This window comes from Rhododendron vialii, chromosome 8a (genome assembly GCF_030253575.1).
Source record: "Rhododendron vialii isolate Sample 1 chromosome 8a, ASM3025357v1".
Taxonomy (NCBI): Eukaryota; Viridiplantae; Streptophyta; class Magnoliopsida; order Ericales; family Ericaceae; genus Rhododendron; species Rhododendron vialii.
This window is the reverse complement of record NC_080564.1, coordinates 11,060,155-11,080,987: the sequence shown is the minus strand read 5'-3', so window position 1 is coordinate 11,080,987 and position 20,833 is coordinate 11,060,155. Positions and strand designations below refer to the sequence as shown.

The window sequence follows — 20,833 nt, the reverse complement described above, 5'->3', positions numbered from 1 at the left end:
CTTTTGGAATTCAATTGAAGTAGTAATTAAGAAGTGATGGCGGCTAGATCCATAGATTTGGGGCATTATTAGCCCACAAACTGTTAAGCTGTGAAACCTGATCGAAACTGAGGTTGCTGAAAATTTTGCGGAATCTCTATTTGTTCGGTGGAAACTCAAATCAGATTAGAAAATCTAACAGCAGATAACTCCTTTCGAAGTTGTCCACGACTTCGGTTCCTGCATGTTCGCATTGCGAAATCTCTATTTGTTCGGTGGAAGTTCCTATATATCAGTGTTCAGTTAACATTGAGGTCCTGTCAAAATTGTTTCGAACATCCTATTATGATTTATTATGTTCATACCGCATCATACAGAAATGCATGTCTCATCCGTCGTTAGACTGGTTCAGGTGTCTTTCGATTGGAGAAGTTATGGGTGCTCTTGGAACATTAATTGTACATGGTGTTCAATTTAAACGCTGGTCTATAATTTTTGTGCTGGTGTTTTGCCCATAACGGCCGATGAATCAACTGGCGATTGGTGTATAGCACGCGAATAAATTTCTGGAACCCTAAGAAAAATGTCCGGATAAGGTGGTTTAGGTCATCAAACACATTACATATATATATAAATAAAAAAAAAGAGGCATTGTGGGTGCCTTTATTGCCCTCTCTTATTGACAAATAATGGGAACCACGCAGATAGATTAAAATCCTCGTACAAGAAACGTTTTTATGGCAATCCTGAAATGGGGTTTTTAATTATTTCTATTTGATTTTCACTTGGTTGGCAGGGTCAGGGCCTTTCTCGCTGGGCGACCGCATCCAATTCAAAAGTCCTTTCCTAAACCCCTTCTCGTTCAGTTGCTGAAAGATAGAGAGAAGCTTTCTAAATGAGAATGAGTTCCATGAATATGCAGGCTAGAAAGATGCCAGTTATTGCGCGCGATCGTCTGAGGTGCTCCCCGCTGGTTGTTGGAACGACCTGAGCGGGATTGGGCCTCAATTCAGCTGGCCGGAGCTTATTTTCTTCAGAAAGCAGCTCTGCGAAGCGGATTAGAGCCGCTTCATTCGTACCTTCTCCTTGAACCTCATCAAACCTGCCTGTCTCCAAATTCACCCTGGAGACCGGCTTCTTTAATAGCTCGTTTCCGATTTGCACAAGCTTCTGTAGATTCTCCGTCGTAGCAATATCTGCTGAAGATGCATCCCCGGTTAATGTGTCGTCCTGTCCATCAAACATAAAGACATTATTAGCATCTAGTGTTTTAAAATTTGTGCATCAAACATTGACATTATATGATCTACCGAAGCTGTACTCATTGTCTATTTTGTTCCAATGCACTTCCATCAGCACGATTGTGCCTCAGAAATTCAGAATTTGTATATTTCGAGATTCTCGCCACATTGTGTTGCTAAAAGTGCGTTGAAACTGAATTCCGGTGGAAATAGGATATCCACAATCATTTTACCTGAATTCGAAGGTAGTTCTTTTCGCTATAGAGCGATTGGAAGAGAGTGGAAACGTGAATATCGACCATATCTGAGCTTGCATCGCTGTATACATCAACAATTGGCGTCGCGCCATTTTCATAAACCCAACTGAGCAGACCCCATTTGGAGGCTTCATCTGCACTATACTTTTCTTCTAGCTTGGGCGTACCAGTACCCAATGATAGCACTAACATCCTGCTGCTCTCCATGGGTTTCATGTCAACGAACTTAAATTTTCCCATCAGGATTTGTTTGGAAATGTGAGTTAAGGCCATTAAAGTCTGTGAATTTTGTCAGCACCATCTTGTTAGTTATGTTCTAGAAAGCAAATTGGTGATTTTGTAACACTATAAAATCATGTACTCCTTAACTCACAGGATTATTTGCTGCTACCCCGCCATCGATAAGATCGAAACTTCGAGTCTTTCCATCTCCATCCTTAGTCTCAAAGTAATGTGCCGGAAGAAACGTGGGAGCTGCAGAAGTGCCGAGGCAAATATCTGATAGTAGAGCATTCTTTGAAACATTTTCCTTTCCCTGTCAAGACATCTCAAATTATTTTAGGCTATACTAATTTCATAATTGTAGCTTTCACGAAATTCCAAAGATAATGTACAAAACTTGAATTTTTTTTTTTTTGGTTACTAGGATCATACATCATTGGTGGAGAAGATTACTGGTTGAAGCCGTTTGATGTCGAAAGCTGGTATGATCACGTCAGTTAGGGTTTGATTTATGGTGATGCTGCCTAGTAGCTCCTCTGTCAATGACTTCAGGTACATCCCGTCATATTTGGGCCCGGTTACCTTACCAAACAAGCTTTTAACCTTGGTGATGAAATCGTTTCGTCTAATCAAGAAACCAGTTACTGATTCATTCACCAAAACACATGGTAACTTGTGTTGATTTAGAAAAGGATATCACTTACTACTAATCAAACAGGTCATCCATAGACCAGGGATCCGGTCAGTGGGTCATGAAGTTCGATCATAGACATTGTGGGCTCACCCCCAACACACAATAGTGACGAAAACCATTCATATTTTAGGTCTTCCAAAATAAGTAGGTTGCTTTAAAACTAAATTGATCGGACAATATGCTCAAAACTTGACCAAGCTGGACGGCACAAGGAAAATGAAACTTTGCAGGGGACAAAGAAACTTTTCAGGAGGAACAATTCATAAATAAATATCTTTAAATACGAAGTTGTTATTCACCTGCTCTGTGGGAAGATCTTGGGACAGTTCTCCAAGTAGAACTTGTTGATATCCTTGGCGGCGTACATCGGACGGTTGTCCTTGTTCGGAGCAGTAATCATGGTGGTCACTAGACCACCGGTGCTAGTTCCAGCAATTACGTCGAAATAGTCTGCAAGTCTTGCATTGGCTCCATCCAATTCCTAGAAAAAGTAATACTGGAGTATTTACAAAAACCGGAAATAGAAACAATTTCGACAAAGTCCATAAAACAGAAATCAAACTGATCTACAAATGTTTGATGAACTAATAGTACCTGAAGCTTTGATTCAAGAAAGCCAAGAATGGTGCCTGGAATAATTCCTCTAACACCCCCTCCATCTATACTTAACACTGTCGCCATTTTTCCTTGCCCTGAAGCCAGTTGAGGTTGTAAGAAGAACTGAAGGGCTACTGCTAGAAAAGTTATTGCGACGAAGAAATTTGTCTGTTGCATTTTTCAAGATGATGGACTGATCAAGTATCTGTAGCAAGATAATTAAAATGGAGAAGATGAGATCTGTAGCCTGTTGATCGGTATTGGCCAGTTACCAAAGGGAAATCATGATTTCCGTATATGTACAAAATTATGTATATATAGTTCTGTATGTGTTTCGGGAAAGTGTGAGCACACCATTATTGATCGAGTGAAAGGAGCTGCTACGCGCAGTTTCAGCCGTCCGTTTCGACAATTAATAGTCCGGATTTAAAAAAAAAACTCTTCCAGAGAAGAGTTCAACTCTTCCGGTAAATAATTTTTTTAAAATTCGAACCGTCCAAAACACTTTTGAATGTGCGAAATTAAGCGCAATATAGTATATTCACGGTAAATAAATTTTTCTCTTGTTGATCTATTTGGTCAAGGTTTTATTTATAGAATTGACTTGGGAACTTAGAATTGACTTGGGAACTTTGTCTGCTATTTCCTGCGTTTTAGTCATGAAGGGGACGTGGATATTTTGCTTGCTGCTCTCTTTCTCTAAAAACCCTCGCTCCCCAATCCCTCTGGACTTCGGTTTTTTTTGTTTTTTTTTTTGTCAAGTGATATACAGCAGAGTTAATAGGGTTGCTAGTGTTAGCACAGGGCACTTAGAGGCTATCCATAGCTCTGGCCCCCAAAGGGTCTGTCCTTGTGAGATTCGAACCCAAAAACTTTCACAAAAAGGAGACAGAGACTCACCAACTGTACTTTTGCATTTTCTAATTGTCATTTTTCCATTTTACCTGTTTGGGAGCCAAACTCATTCTGGCACAATGCATTCACTGATTTGCACAAAAAAAACATAACAGAAAATGAGGTGCGGAGGTACTTTTCCCAGTTTTGCATTTTTCCATTTTACGTTAACTTACCAAAATACCCTAAGCATTCGAACCTTTTTACCAGTTTGCCCTTCCATTTGGTGTTCCAACTAAAGAAAAAGAAGATTTTGGAAAAAGAAAGGTAATTTCAAACCCAAAAATTATGTGTTTACGCAAATAATTTTTCTACCAATATGGATCTTGTTTGATAGATTTCATTGAGATATTTTATACGTGTGTAAGAAAAATCAAAAAATTATTTTTCAATTTCATTATATTTAAGCTTGAAAATTAAAGAAAAAAAACTTTAAGAAAAGAACCTTACCTGGAACACCCCCGGGATCTTCCCCTTATCTACTCCTCACCTGTTCGTTAACACCACCAGAAATACACAACATAGAGATCTGCCCTCCCATTTATTTTCCTTCGGTTCGTACTTTTTTTGTTTGTTTTTTTTTTTTTTTCCTGTGTGTGCGCATTGGTTCGTACTTTTCCAAATAATAAAGGACAAGGGCAATTTGGTAAAAAATCAACCCATAATTCATTTTCATCATTCATCTACCAAACACTATTACTGTTCCAAAATACATTCTGCACATATCTCCCAACCACTCCTACCATACTCAAAAACGCATTTTGATCATAATCCATAAAGCCAAAAAATCAAAAAGCTGAAAATGAAAAGCCAAAAAGTAGACTCCCAAACACCCCTGCACCGCTAGGGTTTTCGAGGAAGGGGACCGCGGTCTTCTCCTCAGCCCTCCTCCCCCTATCCTCCCTTCCCCTCTCCCCTCCTTTATTTCCCTCTCCTCTCCGCAAGGTTTATCTCAGCTCCGTTTTGGTGCTGTCCAAGTGTTGCTAAGCAGCAATCGGGTCTTCGGCTGGCGGTGGGTGTGCTTGGTTTGGTTCGTCTCCTCCTTGACTTCCCAAATGTGATAGATTGAGGCCGGTGGTGAGGTAATAAAGACGAGGTTGGGTTAGTTCATTTTTTCTATTCCGACTGTTATGTTCTATTTTCTCTCGACTGGTTTCTCCAGTCTGGTGACTGTACTAGTATGGTTTCCCTAAATCTGGTGGGTTGTGATGGTGGGCGAATAAGTTCTCTTGTTATGGTTGTGTGGTTTGGTTCTCAAAAGTAGAAATCTGTGGCTGCGTGGGCCGCTGTGCCTTCCCACGCACTGGAGCCTGCCGTGGCAATGGAGGCTTGCCCTACAATGCCGCCCATGCTAGTGACAGCGAAGACGCGCCGATGTTCCGTTGGTGTTGTTTTTCCTCTCAAGAGTTGGCCAACATGCTAGCTTGAGTTTATGTTTCCGATTGATGATTTCATCCATGCTACCCATCCATGGTCTGAGCTAGGGTTTCCTTAAAGATCCTCTCTATTTCTAAGTCGTGGATGGACTCTATGCCGACACCTAATGTTGGTCTGCTTCGGTAGTGTCTTTGAGCTTATTAGCCTAGTGTGCTTTTTGCAGTAACTCATATCTTAGATTTGATAGTTTTGGTCCATTCCTGTTTATTGTTATGAAATCTTTTGCTTTCGGGTATTTGAATGAAATGAATTTCTTCTTCTTGTTTTGATAAAAAAAGAACAGGGGACATGGATCATAATTCTTCTAACGATTGTCCTTAATTATCTTCTCTTGTAAACTCAATCCTAAAGAAAAGAAAACATTCCTTGGCTTTTGTTTGAAGTTAGTGTGAAATGAATATTGATTCAACTCTAAATAATGCGTTTAAAGGTTACAAAAGTTAGTATGGAAGACTACAAAGACTAAAGATGGATTGGCAGCTGGATGGATTGCTAGTTTTCAACTACCAAGTAGAGATATTGTCACACAGATATATTGAGCAAAATGTTTTGCATTTTTTTTTTTTACCTCATCATATCAAAATTTTAATAGTTTGGCATGATGTTAAACTCAAGGGGTTGGCCTGATGGTCAAGGTCCATAACATAATGGTTTGCTCTCTCTTAAGATCTCGCGTTTGAAATGTCTCACATGCTACTAACTCCTTCGAAATTAGTTCATACGGATTTTGCTCGAGGCCTTAATTGAGCCCCCAAAATTAATCGATTTAAGCATAAGCTGGCTCGGACACGTAAACTAGTAATAGAGAGAGTTTCCCTCGCCCCAACCCACCAAAACCGCCTCTTATTGTTAAAAATAAAATTCGTAGAATTAAAGTTAATAACATGATTAGTTAGAGAAAGCCGTACTTTGTTGTGTTTGATTCATTTATTTTTAATGCTTTAAATTATATTCTAAAGTTTATTTTACGAAGTTAAAATGTCATGTTTAATCTTTTTATCTTATATTAGTCACTTATATTAAAAAAATTATTCAAACGAGGCTTCGTTTTAAAATTCACTTCAGATCTCCAAATTATCAGGCCGACCTTGGTCGTTCATTTCAATGACCGAACCACGTAAAGGGACGTGGGGTGCCTACTGCCCTTGTGGCCAAGGCAGGCGCTGCTGCCCCTCACACGGCACCGTTTTGTGCATTAATAACCCACTTCTTTTTTCTTCTTTTGGACTTGGTACTCATTAAATGGGGGAAAAGAGCATTATAAGCGCCTTCATGCAAACGAAAAACTGCTAGAATAAAACATGCACACCTGTACAAATTACAAAAATCTTGGGGCACCCAACATCTTTATCCACTACACTTTTTTGTGGAGCTCAGTATTAAGTATATGGATCCTAAGAAAATATGCGACGGATAAAGGTGTTTGGGTACCACACGTCGATATCTCAAGACCACTGAATAATTACTCATCAATGGTAAATAATTCATCACTCTCAATATAAGTTATCAAGCAATCATTCATTCACTGACTTCCCAACTTTAATTAGTTGGGTTGTTTACATTGCATTGATTTGGGATTTGAATTTTTGTGTGGGATTTAAATATTTTTGTTTGGGTGTTCAAATTTTTTTTGAGTTGGGTGTTCTAGAAGGGCAAAACTAAAATAAAAGTAAAAAAATTATATGTATTCCAACAACAAAAAAATTTTGGGTGCTCAAGTGACCACCTATCATTACATGTAGAGCTGCTAGAGCTAATATTTATTGTTGCACATCCAAGTCAATATTGCGAGGGTGATTGGCAACACGGATGAGATGTAAACCCATGCATCCTAAGTTCAAAACTTGGCGACCTCTTGGGGACAGGTCACAAGAGATTCTAGTCACGGCGTGAATGAGCCTGCCTTTGGCCAGAGAAGAGATTAGTACGTCGAGGTGCAAGTAAGTCATCCTGGACAACCCCTGACAGTTGATAAAAAAAAAATATCCCAAGTAATTTTCAATCTCAGATTATACATACCTCCTTTGTGACTATTCTTATTGATAATTACCGGTGGATACGTATGTAGCATTGTTATGTTTTTAAAAAATCTGAAATTGGTAGTAAACAAAAGGACAAAGAGAAAAAAGGAAAAAAGAAGTGGGTTATTAATGCACAAAATGGTATCGTATGAGGGGCAGCAGTGCCTGCCTAGGCCAAAAGGGCAGTAGGCACCCCGCGTCCCACGTAAAGAGTGTAGGCTTGGAAAGGAGAAAAAGGAACACAGATAAAGCGGAAAAAAGGGTCATGCTTTCTCTGCATAAAGATAAAAAATGCTGACCAATCATTAATCTTTTTCGAATAAAAAATGCTAGGGTCACATCACCCTAACCACATCTCAATCACACCCTCTTAGGGCATCTCCAATCCAACACCCTCTAAATCTCTATTTGAGATGATCAAATTAATTTATTTTATTTGAAAAGTAAATTTAGAGGATTGTACTATTTATCTCAATTCCAACCCCATACTCTATTTCTCAACTCCAACACATATTTGGAGGAGATCCTCTATTTTTTCCTTCATCTTCTATATTTAGAGGATCAAAGTTTATCCTCTCAAATGAAGGAGAGTTTTAGAGGATGGATTGAAAAATATTTTTCCTCCAAAATAAAGAAATGGAGTATGGGTTGGAGATGCTCTTACATACAGACGGGTCCTACTGATGCTAGGGACACATCACCCCTAACCACACCCTCTCACATACAGGCGTGTCTCACATACAGAGATGTCTCACGCCTATATGTGAGAGGGTGTGGTTGATGGTGATGTGCCCCTAGCACTACTCTTTTCGAATGGATGCTAAGGTAAACATGGGCACATGGCCCTCCAAAAACAAATCACACTGAATCGGGTGCTTACTTTGATGCCAAAAAGTAAGTCTCGTAGTGAAGAGGAAAAAGAAGGGAGACTAGGTCAAAAAAAAATTCATATTTACATTTTTTTAGCTCAAGAAAAAACATCTTTTGCAAACAAATATAAGGACAAATATACTTATGAAAGTGTTTAAAATCTTAAAAAAATCTATAAAAGTACCTAAAATTTTAAGATACCTTATGAAAGTGTCTAAACCACTAAAACTCTATAATAGGAAAGTGCACCCTAAAATTCTATGAAAATGTCTAAACATGTTTTGGCCTTATGGTTAAAAAACTCAAAAAGTTAAAGGACCTACACTTAAAACTATTTTGCTCGCGTCCTTCCTCTAAATGAAAACTATATTACCGTTCTTATGGCTAATTTGTGGGTCTAGGAAAAAGGTGCGTTAACAACAAATTTGAGTTTTGTTTCATCTTCGCGCAAGTAATCGAAAAAAAAAAAGAAAAAAAGAAAAAAAAAGAGCCTATTTCCCTAGATCTTAAACATAAGCATAACCCTTTATTTATTTATTTATTTATTTATTAATTTTAAAGCTATACATGCATGGCCCTGAATCTAATTTGGTATGAAAAATAAGGAGTATCATTAATAAAGGGGTAAACTATAGTTAACCCCTTCTAACTAAGTCTCGCGTGCACTTTGCCCCATCTAACTTTTTTTTGGTACTCAACCCCCTCTAACTAATTGAAAATCAAACGGTCATAACTTCAAACGGTCATAACTTCTTCGTCCGAAATCGAAAACATGCAAATTATATATCGATTTTGAGGTCTTGAAATCAGCTTTCCAATGACACCAAAATCACATCACGATTCAAAGCACACAGAAAATTATGATCAAAACGGTCTTTCTGTCTATCAGACCTTATTCTTTTGAAGTGTGCTTTGAATCGTGATGTGATTTTGGTGTCATTAGAAAGCTGGCTTCAAGACCTCGAAATCGATATATAATTTGCATGTTTTTGATTTCGGACGAAGAAGTTATGACCGTTTGAAGTTATGACCGTTTGATTTTCAGTTAGTTAGAGGGGGTTGAGTGCCAAAAAAAAAAGTTAAAGGGGACAAAGTGCACGCGAGGCTTAGTTAGAGGAGGTTAACTATAGTTTACCCTTAATAAAGAGTTTTTCATTTTGAACCCCAACGGAGTGTTTGGATGGCGGAGATGAAAAGCGATACGTGAGCCGGCCGGATTTGTAGTCCTGGTCTCCCTCAAATCTGGTGTTTGGTTGAGTTTTGAAGAAGGCGGAGATAAACACTATAGCAGACTCATCTCCGTTTGGAGGTGAATTTGTGAAGGGGAGGTCAGACTCCAGTGTTGGCAAATCCGGGGGTTTTCAGACTCTTTTACTCTTTTCAAATCCCCCATTGAACCAGAAGAGAGAGAGGAAAAAAAAATTTAAGAATTCGGTTACAGAGAGAGAGAGACAGAAAAGACTACCGCTCGTCGCCGGAGCTGCTCGTTTTTCAATTTGGTTGGTTCTAATTCATAGATTAAGGCTCCAGTTCGGTTGGTTGCTTGATGGAGAGAGAGAGAGAGAGAGAGAAATCTGTGGGTGCTTGTTGTGGTAGTTTTGATCTTGGAATGCAAATTGGGATTTAATCCCATACAATTCTCATCGTTCTTTTTTTGATCAGAGGGCTTTGATTCAATAGGTGGGATGCCACCCCTTCTTTTTTCTTGATCCAACGGGTGGGATGCCACCCATTGATAAATACATTGTTTTCTTTTTCTTCTTTCTTTTTTATTTTTTTTTCTCTATTAAAATTGAACTTTTTTTTATAGTATTCTAGAGTCTTCTCACAAATTTAAAAAAAAAAGAGTTAATGGTATGAAATGAGAATCATATGAATAAAAAATTCCAATAAAAAGAGGTTTAAACATTTTAAAGATTTAATCATTTTATTTTATCCCCCAATTAACGATAAATATGTATTTACTCTAATTACAATGACATGAATCTAATTTCTCTTTATTAAAATAACAAACTGGGGGCAATTAAGTCATTTGATACCTTATCTCATCATATCCACCTTCCAAATCCCCCTTTTCAAAAAATCATTCAAACACCTCATTACAAATCTACCATTCGTAAAAGATGAGACCACCTTTCTTAACATATCACCAATCATTACATATCCACCTTCAAATCCACCATCATTTTATATCCACCCTAAACAAATCATTCATCCAAACGGACCGCAACGGTCTAGGTGGTTGTTGGGTATGCTCCCCGTACAATTGTCCATAATTCAACCATTGGGGTCATACTAGAATAAAATAATTTCTTGTGAATCTTTTAGTCCTGGTGTGGATAATAAGTATGCCTTTGATCAGATAGGGAAGGCGATAGTCGAGGTGAGCTTAAGTTAATTTGGACACACCTAACCGCCATACAAAATAAAAACGAGTTGTTCACATTGTGACCCGCATCGTATAAGAAATTCTGGCTCCGTCCTTGATAAATGTCATAGTATAAAATAGTCAAATTCTATATAAAAAAATACAAAATTATATTGTATACTTATTGAACCCGGAGAGTTGGATTGAAACTTGAAACCCCTCAATGATTTGCAAGTAGATGTATAAGAACTCTCTCTGTCTCAAATTGTTAGTCATTTTTTTTTTTATAGATGTCTCAAATTGAATCTTCTTTTTGAAAATTGAACATAAAAAGTTGTGCAACATTACTTTTTTTCCATTTTTTTCCTTATATTATGTGTCATGTCAAGCATAAAGTATGGTCAAATTGAAAAAGTCATTATCAATTATATTTCTCATCATTTTCTATTCATAAAAACTGGTTTTCCCAAAAATGTCAAGCAAATTAGGACAGAGGAAGTATAGCTCAATGGAATTTAATAAATCAGCTCCAATAAAATTTTAGCCAAATAAGAAACCTGTTTCGCATACTTTGGTACGACCAAAAGTTTTTGCACGATTTTGTCCTCTTAGCTAAAGTGCTGAAGCTATCCCTACTTTTAGTGCAAGGTTCGCATCTGGGAAGACCCCATTTTTCACAGGAAACTTTACTAACTTTATTCTGTTTTGCCTCGATCTTGAGCCAACTGGTAGGGGTAGCTAGTCCACTTTCAATGACAACAGTATTGCCCATACATGAAAAAGTACTGCGTTGTAATAGGGAGAGATGGGAGGACTCAAACTTACAAAGTGTCACGTTCATAAGTTGGAGATACCCTTACAAAACAATGTGGGATAGAACTATGTTTATAGAACTCTAAAAAAATTCCCAAAGAGCCACATATAAGGGTGGATTCTTGTAAACTTAATTTTTTCCCTTTGTTTTGTGTATTTTGTTCGGTTTTTTAATTTTTTTAGATTTTATTTATATTTTTAAATTAATTATTTGTCTCGACGAGAAGATTTTGACAAGTAAAAAATTATAACCAAAATAAATTTAAAAAGTCCACAAAAGATGAAAAAGGTATCAAACTGTTTTTTTTTTTGTCTAAAGTGTTGTCTTATATGAATTTTTTCAACATCGATCCATATTTTTTTATATTTTTCTGATTTTTCTCGTTAAGACGAATGATTAAGCCCAAAAAATATGACAAAAATAACCAAAAATAATGAAAAATAAAAATTCCGAAATAAATTTAGAACAAATTAGTTTAAAAAACACAACCTAAGGCTCCGTTCCGGAACCAAAAATAAGTTTTTATTTTTTAAGAAGGCAATTTCAAGCTCAAAAATTATGGGCTTATTGAAATCTAAAAATATACAATATGGATTTTATTTGGAAGACCTCGATGAGATCTTTTATACGATGCAAAAAAAATTAAAAAATTATTTTTCATTTACTTTATTTTTGAATTTAAAAATATGAAATAAGCTGCTTATTTTTTAAGAAGATTTCTTGAACGGGCGAAGTCCCTTTAAATCTTTCCATTCAAACTAATGGTCACATGCACCTTTTAGGAGAAATTATTCGTTGCCCTTGGGGCAACACACAGGTGGTGCCTTCCACCAATTAGAATTTGGCCATCTAAATTTGTGTTAGACTTCTACTGGTAAGGAGAAATTATTCGTTGCCCAAACGGATTAAAATTTAAACTTGGAACACCGACACACGTTCTTCTCTCCCACTGCACACAGCCTTCTCTCTAAAATTAATTAAGTGTTCCAAATTTCAGGGTGAGAATATTTTATTTTTTTGATCATTTAATTCTAAAAGGTCATAATTAAATTTTGACTATAGGGCTCTCGTTGATTAACCCTAAGAAAGCTGTAGAATCAAATATCTCTTAGAACTAACCAACGAGAGCCCTATAGTCAAAATTTAATTGTGACCCTTTAGAATTAAATGATTAGAAAAATAAAATCTTCTTACCCATTCAAACGGATTGAAATTCGGAGCACTTAATTTTTTAACCATATTTTTTAATATATAAACTGCAAGTTGAAAAATTAAGTGTTCCAAATTTCAATCCGTTTGAATGGGTGAGAAGATTTTATTTTTCTAATCATTTAATTCTAAAGGGTCATAATTAAATTTTGACTATAGGGCTCTCGTTAATTAGTCCTAAGAGATATTTGATTCTACGACTTTCTTAGGGTTAATCAACGAGAGCCCTATAGTCAAAATTTAATTATGACCTTTTAGAATTAAATGATCAAAAAAATAAAATATTCTCACCCATTAAAACGGATTGAAATTTGGAACACTTAATTAATTTTAGAGAAAAGACTGTGTGCAGTGGGAGAGAAGAACGTGTGTCGGTGTTCCAAATTTAAATTTTAATCCGTTTGGGCAACGAATAATTTCTCCTTACCGGCAGAAGTCTGACACAAATTCAATTGGGGGAAGGCACCACCTGTGTTCTCACCTTTTAGATATCTAAAAAGAGACATTTCTCTAATAAAATGTCTTTTCATTCAATACTTAAAGGTCCCACTTGTTGGTAAAAATCATGTCTCCCTTATAAAATACTCCATCGTCGAAAATGATAGTCCCCTCGTAAAGAAATGTACTTCTTCTGCTGTCCGGATTTAATTGTTCCTAATTCTATTCTAATCGGTTAAAAAATAGGTTATATCTTTAAATTCGTAATAAATTTCATATCGAATATAGATCTTATTTGATAGACTTCGATTATATCTATAATAAAATATTTTTGAAATCACGTAAAACATTATATATTAGAAGATATAATTGATTGAAAAATGACACGAACTCTAAAAAAGACTATTTAAATCCATACGGAGAAAGTACAATTTTAGAATAAAAAAGTATTTATGTATACAATTTTTTAAATTCATTAAATTAAAAATTATTTTTCAATCAAAAAATTGCACGTCTCATATCGTAGGGGACTAATCCCTCTGTTAGGATATAATAGTCATTTTTTGGAGTTCATGTCATTTTTCAATCGATTATATCTTATAATTTATAATATTTGATGTAATTTTAAAAATATTTTCTTATAAAATTAATTGAGATCTATTAAACAAGATCTATATTGAATTTATTATCAATTTAAATATATAATTTATTTGTTATCCAGTTAAAATTCAACGATAAACTATTAAATCTAGATAGATGGATTATAATTTTAGGACGAATAAGCAATGTAAAGAATAGTGCTACTGGTACAGATTAAAAATCTGTACTAGCAGGTACAAATCCCGTTTTGGGTCCATTTTGGGTCTCAAAAAAATGATCTGAGTCGCTCATTTTATTTAAAATACTTTGTTTGTGGTCCATACAAAAAATAAGTTTAATCTGGTATCGGTAAGAATATTTACGAAACATCCAAACTTTGCTCTATTGAATTCTAGAGCAAAATTTGGATGTTTCGTAAATACTTTTACCGATACCAGATTAAACTTATTTTTTGTAAGGATTGTAAATAAAATATTTTAAACAAAATGAGCTACTCCAATCATTTTTTAAAAACCCAAAATAAGCTCAAAAAGAAGTTTGTACCCACTGATATAGATTTTTAGTCTGTATCAATAGACTTTCTGATCGTAAAAACTGTACAAAGTTCCAACAACAGTCACACGTACTTGATCATCATTCAGGAATTAAAGGAGTAGGGCAAATGTTATTATATTGATAAAGTGAATTTCGAATATTGTTTATTGCTTGATGTCTTATCATTGAAGTATTAACGTGTTAGTAAAGTTTCTACGCATAATTTATGAGGGGCCCATTTGCTTTATGTCTTATCATTGAACTTTATTGTTTATACGGAGTAGTAAGTAAAAAGATAAGAAAAGAAAAATAATTTTTGCATTCTATTTTTTTATTTTATAAATGCACTTTATTAGTAGTATTTATTAGTATTTTAGTGCTTGTATTACTCTCCAAAGCTCACAGGTTGAACTTCTTAGGACCCCTAGAATTTTTCCGGTCATTTCATTATCTTGCATGCACGTTAGTTGGTTTGGACTAGGGGTGGTAAACGGGCGGGTTTAGGTCAAATTGGGTAAGTTGTTAGTAGGTTGGGTCTTTAATGAGTCATTGACCCATTTAGACCCATTAACTATGGGTCTAATTACCCATACCCACCCCGACCCATTTATTTTAAAGCAAACCCGACCCGCCCATTAACCCAATTACATATATACTAAAAATTATGATCGAAAAATTAGAAAAGTAAAAAAAAATTATGATCGAAACTCATAAATTTTTCCAAAAAGACGCGAATAAGTAATTTTTTTTGTCTTATTGATTTTTTTTTTCTTTATTCAAAAAATTCTAAGTTTCGATCAAATTTTTTTACTTTTCCGATTCCTCTCATCAAAACAAATTAATAAGTTACAAAAAGATGAAAAAAAACAAAAAAAATGAAAAAAAAATTTGAATAAGAACAAAAAAATAAGTCAATTTTTTAATCCAAACCCTTTGCGGGACTACCATGAGAGAAATTTATTCACGGCGGAGCACAATTTCACTGGTCCATTCGCGCAATTAATGGATGAGATGTGTTTTCAATTTTGACTGGTCAAAATAATTGTTACCGGTCACAATTGATTTTTAATTCGGACCAGCGGGGGAGAGAGAGAGAGAGAGAGAGAGAGAGAGAGAAGGGGGGGCGGGGGGGAGAGAGAGAGAGAGAGAGGGAAAAGAGACCAGCGGAAGAGAGAGAGAGAGAGAGAGAGAGAGGGGAGGGGGGGAGAGAGAAAGGGGGGAAAAGAGACCAGCGGGGGGGAGAGAGAGAGGGGGAAAAGAGACCAGCGCGGGGGGGAGAGAGAGAGGGGGGGGGGGGGGGGGGGGGGGTGGGGGGCAGGGGGGAGAGGGAGAGAGGGAAAAGAAACCAATTGATGGGTCTGGGTTTGGAAAAGAGGCTAATTAAGAGATGAAATTTGATGGGTTACTTTCATTGCCCATTGGGTCATTTAAGTTGACCCAATTGATACCCAATTATGACCCAACTAATACTGGGTTAGCTGGGTTTGAACCCATTCTTACCCAACTAATAAATGGGTTGGGTTGGGTTTATTTTCTAATTGATGGGTCTGGATTTGTTAATGGGTCTGGGTTCAATTTGCCACCCCTAGTTTGGACACTCGCTTAAAAAAAAAAAAGAAAGAAAAAGTAAAAGGAGAACAACTAGTTATGTTTATGTTGCAATTGCATATGGGTTAATTTGGTAACTTAAGCTAACTCAAGCTATCGGCTTTGTTCACTTGTAGTTCTAAGAACCATCCACTTTCTCTCAGAAATGTTATCAATAAATTTTCTCTCTATTTATTATTAATATCTTTTTATCTATTTCTTTTCACTTATTACTTAAAAAATCTCCTCCAAAACTTTTACCAAACAACCAAATGTTTGTGGATTGCAAAAATAGTATAAATATGAAAAAGGATAATAACCTCATAATTAAAAATTCTAAAATTTCCGGAAACATTTTCTGTCTTTGATAAATTCTTGAAAAATATTTTATATGACCAGAACACCATGTAAAAGCAAATTAATATTATGACAAAAAATTATACTAAAAGTACTGGAAGTTGTTTTTTCCCCCTTCATATTTATATGCCTTATGGAATTCAATTGAAGTAGTAATTAAGAACTCTGATTGTGATGTGTGATGTGCGATGGCTTATGGTATTTTCAATGCTTCATGGTGAAAGGTCACAAGTCTTTAGAAGGTTCTGATGATTAACCAAGATTGAACGGTCCAATATCCATCAGCAATTAGCAGCTAGCCTTAACTCATTGGCTTTAGATCCATAGATTTGGGCCATTAGCCCACAAAACAAACATTTGAATTTTGACAAGGGCAGAGTTTAATAGCCGTCCACCAACGATCGGTTGGTTGAATGGTGAAAACTCAAACTTGGATGGATAAGGCATAGGTTGAAATCTCCATAGTTCGTATTAGGGCTATTCGTGTTCTCGTCCAGCTTCAAGTTCGAGTATTATTGACGTTTAATAGTTTATCTTTACATTTAGGGTGGATGCAACTTAATTTTAAGTAATGTAGGTTTAGACTTATTTGAATTTGTGGCAGACTTGAAATTTTGGGGTTTTATTTTTCAATTTTTGGGTGTATATAAAAAAATAAATTGCGGGCCCAAATCCGATGAAACTGTCCAAATTGATCCGCCCAAACCGCATCCAAACCGAACCAACCAAACAACACAAAGATGGTTGACGGATGGAGAAAATGACAATCCGTCGCAAGCAGATCAGATTGAGAACTGGACCAATCCACATCAAACTAATCCGCAGGCAGCCCTAGTTCGTATTGGGGCTAAACATACTCCTAACACCACCCTAATACATCACCCACAAGTTAATAAAATTCAAAGATTAATAAAATTCTTTGCCTATAAAAAAAAAAAAATCACCCACAAGTTGTGTGACTTTAGCTTCACACTTGGCATAAGTGTGGTAGGATCCGTGCAGATAGCTAGTGATGTGGTGTGGCGGGCAATACTCCTTGACGGAGGAAACAGAGTATCATACTTGACTCTACTTTTTCTACCAAAAAAAAAGAGTCGCCCCTTCAATTGTCCTTTTCTCTTGTTTATTATGTCTTCCGTCTGATATTGTTTATTTTTAATAAAATAAATAAATAATTGCATGGATAGTTTTTTTAACAATTTTTTTTTCACTAACATAAATAACAAATTGAGATTTGAAAATTGGTGTGGAAAATTTGAAGCATTATACACGAAAATACTTTTTTTTTTTTTGGATCAAAAATACTTTATTTTTCAATCCAAATATAACATTCTTCAAAAAAAAAAATCCAAATATAACATGTTTTTTAAAAGAGACTGATAAATTGGGACGTGGAGGGTACTATAGTTTCTTTATATTCAACCAGAGTCACCAGAAAGAAAAAAAATGAAACCTATGCCATGTGAAACGAGAGGCGGCGGCAAAGGATTCACCTGAATTTCCCTACAATTTCCAAGCTTTAGTTAGGCGAAAAACCTACTTGTTAGGTAAGGAGGACTCTTTTAGGAAAGAACAGAAAAGCTTAAATTAGGTCATCATTGTTTTGTGCATTAATTCCCACAGTTGCAACTTGCAAGGGACACAAACTTTTTCCATGGAGCTGGAGTTGAATAATTTCCATTCCTAGTGTGGCTTTATTTTCCTTTTGTGTTATTATCCCTTGTAACCACTAAAAAAAAGGTTACCTAGGCCATGCAAAAAAGCTCATCTTGAATACAAGATGCCGAGACAAACGTGAGAGAGGTACATTAATTTGGCTAAAAAATGTCCGTGAATAATGAAATTTGACCAAAAAATGGCAATGTTGGTGCAATGCTGTGAAGCTAGTTGTATCCCATATTCAACTGACTTTTATCAAATAACATGCTTCATCTACCTTCAACTACCATTTTCCATCTGCAATTAAAGAGATTGGTGATGGAATGTAATGCTTGGTTGGATTTGGTCACGTAGCATAAATGGCTGGGCCATTTTTGGGGTGAAAATGGTGGACCCATTTATGGTCAGAGAAATGGGTGGCCATTGGAATAGTTTCTTTTTTCTTTATTTTATTTATTTTTACGAATTTCGTCTTTTTTGGGGGAATGACTCGAGCCATATTTTCCACTTTCTTACTTGCTCTAGTATAAGAAGAGCTGGGATTGTGTTCCGATATTCGGAAGAACTTGAGACCAACAAAAGGGAGCTGTTTGTTTGGCAGGATGTCCAGAACAAAGTGGCAAGGGGTTGTTTGGCTAATGACAAATCAACTCATTTTAAGTTAAGTGCAAAAGAATGCAGCCTAAGATCTAGGACTACGCCTAGATATCCAGAAATAAAACAAGAAACAAACAAAGTTCCTCAAAAACCACTTACAAAGTGAAAAATTTGATGGGTAAAAGAGATACATCCCACAAAACTCTAACTCTAATTTTATTAATCAAACACACAAGTTACGAACATACGCTTCACTCATTCTGTAAGTGGAGTGGAGTGCAGTCGGTGCCTCCCTTATACTCCCATGTACATGGGCAGAGTTTGATTCTGTAAGCACCCATCCCCTTAGGATAGAGTAGATTAAGATTTACGCTAACAATGGATGCCGCACATTTACATAACTCCCAACTCCCTCTTCAATTCGCAGACAAGGCTTGGCCCTCGGTCACAAGCATGAATTGCAATGCACTAAATGTGAAAACTTCAAGTCCATCTCAAAATAATTGACAATGAGCGAAGAAGTTCCAAATGTTATTAAGTGATCACTCATTCCACTCTTAAACACTATGAGACTATATTTCCTTAATACTAAAGAGTTTACTTTTTCACCTTTAGGGCTAGTTTGGATGCGGGATTAGGTTTGGAGGTATTATGTAAGAAGGGAAGATTTGATAGTAGGAGGTATTGGTTAATAAGGGATGACCTACGTTGATGTGATGTTTATGGCGGGGTATTAAATCTTACTTGGTTTGGATGGAGAATTAATTTGGGGTATAAGAAAGGGGGATTGATGTAAAATATTATTAAATGACTTTTTTGCCCTTATGCAGTGTTTTTTTACAAAATTTGTTAGTTTCACTATAATTAGAATAAATACGTGTTAGCAAAAAAAAATTAAGTGTTTCAATCCGTTTGAATGGTGGAAAGATTTTATTTTTCTGATCATTTAATTCTAAAGGGTCATAATTAAATTTTGACTATAGTGCTTTTGTTGATTAAATCTAAGAAAGTTATAGAACCAAATATTTTTTAGGGCTAACTAACGAGAGCCTTGGAACCAAAAAATTAATTATGACCCTTTAGGATAAAATGATCAAAGAAATAGGATCTTCGTACCGGTTCAAACGGATTGAAAATTTGAGCACTTAATTTTTTAACAATATTTTTAATATATAAACTGCAGGTTGAAAAATTAACACTCTGTTTGGTTTAACATTTCGAGAGTTATTTTTTAACTCTCAGCACAGTTTTCAATAAATTTTTTTCTCTATCTCTCTCCATTCCAACTCTCAAAAATAATTTTCTAAAATGTAAACCAAACAAAGCCTAAGTGTTCCAAATTTCAATCCGTTTGAATCGGTGGAAAGATTTTAGTTTTTTGATCATTTTATCCTAAATGATCATAATTAAATTTTGACTCTAGGGCTCTTGTTGGTTAGCTCTAAGAGATATTTAATTCTACGACTTTCTTAGGGCTAATCAACAAGAGTCCTATAGTCAAAATTTAATTATGACCCTTTAGAATTAAATGATCAAAAAAATAAAATTTTCCCACCCATTCAAACAGATTGAACTTTAAAACATTTAATTTTTTTTGCTTTTGCTCAAAAAAAGGGTACCTTGGGTTGGGAAGGGGGATTAGGAAGGGTACAATCGTCCGAAACGAAGGGGTTTTAGGAGGGATTCCACAATAATAAGTCAAACCCTACCCATGGCTAACACCCCTTAAGGGGTATTAGGAGGTGTAGTGGAAGAGGGCCGAAAGAGAATACCCCCTCCAAATTAACTTGCCAAACGGGGTCTTGGGGTGGGGTCGGTTACTAAGAGGGGTTATATTACAACACCCTTTCACAACACTCCATTCAAACAAGCCCTTAAGAGGTTGTTTTAGTTTCGATTGTACCCTCCTCTGTTTGTCCTTTTCGAGATTGAGTTGTACCATATCTTCATGTACTTGATCCTGACGCCTGATTTTTTTCATTGATGTTCTTTCTCTGCTTGATTTCATCCTCCTTTTGGATCTGAGGGACTTCTCAATCATTTTGAGCTGAGATTCTAGCTGATGAAAACATAGTCGACTCGGTAACTTGGTTTTTGCATAGTGGCTGAGTCTTGATTGTAGCTTTTCGAGCTCGTCATCTTTGGCTCTTGATTTCCTTAGGTCCCGTACCGAAGACGGAAATAAGTATTTATTTTTTAAGAAGACAATTTCAAACTTAAAAATTATGTGTTTACGTAAATAATTTCCTATCAATATGGATTTTGTTTGATAGATCTCATTGAGATCTTTTATACGGTGAAAAAAATTGAAAAATAATTCTTCATTTATATTATTTTTGAGTTTGAAAATGTAAAATAAGTACTTATTTTTTAAGAAGGTGTTCTGGAACGGAGCTTTAGTATCTTGCAATTCCGACATCTTGATCTCCAGAATATCGTCATGATTTTTCCCTCTTTT

The 20,833-nt window shown here is 35.8% G+C and overlaps 1 protein-coding gene across 3 annotated transcripts; it reads right to left on the bottom strand.

Moving 5' to 3' along the window:
* Positions 1–579: 579 nt before the first annotated feature.
* On the bottom strand, positions 580–3,323 carry LOC131336583 (patatin-like protein 2). 3 transcript variants are annotated; one of them, XM_058372474.1, is made up of 6 exons: positions 2,988–3,319; positions 2,693–2,874; positions 2,132–2,324; positions 1,851–2,012; positions 1,454–1,756; positions 580–1,175 (listed from the first exon to the last, which is right to left on the bottom strand). In XM_058372474.1, the coding sequence occupies exons 1-6, from the start codon at positions 3,165–3,167 to the stop codon at positions 1,119–1,121; spliced, it is 1,077 nt and encodes a 358-aa protein (XP_058228457.1). In that variant the 5' UTR covers positions 3,168–3,319; the 3' UTR covers positions 580–1,118. The 3 variants fall into 3 exon arrangements, with proteins under 3 accessions (XP_058228457.1, XP_058228456.1, XP_058228458.1); XM_058372473.1 differs by having other exon boundaries at positions 580–1,209; positions 2,988–3,317; XM_058372475.1 differs by lacking the exon at positions 1,454–1,756 and having other exon boundaries at positions 580–1,209; positions 2,988–3,323.
* Between the last annotated feature and the right edge of the window lie 17,510 nt (positions 3,324–20,833).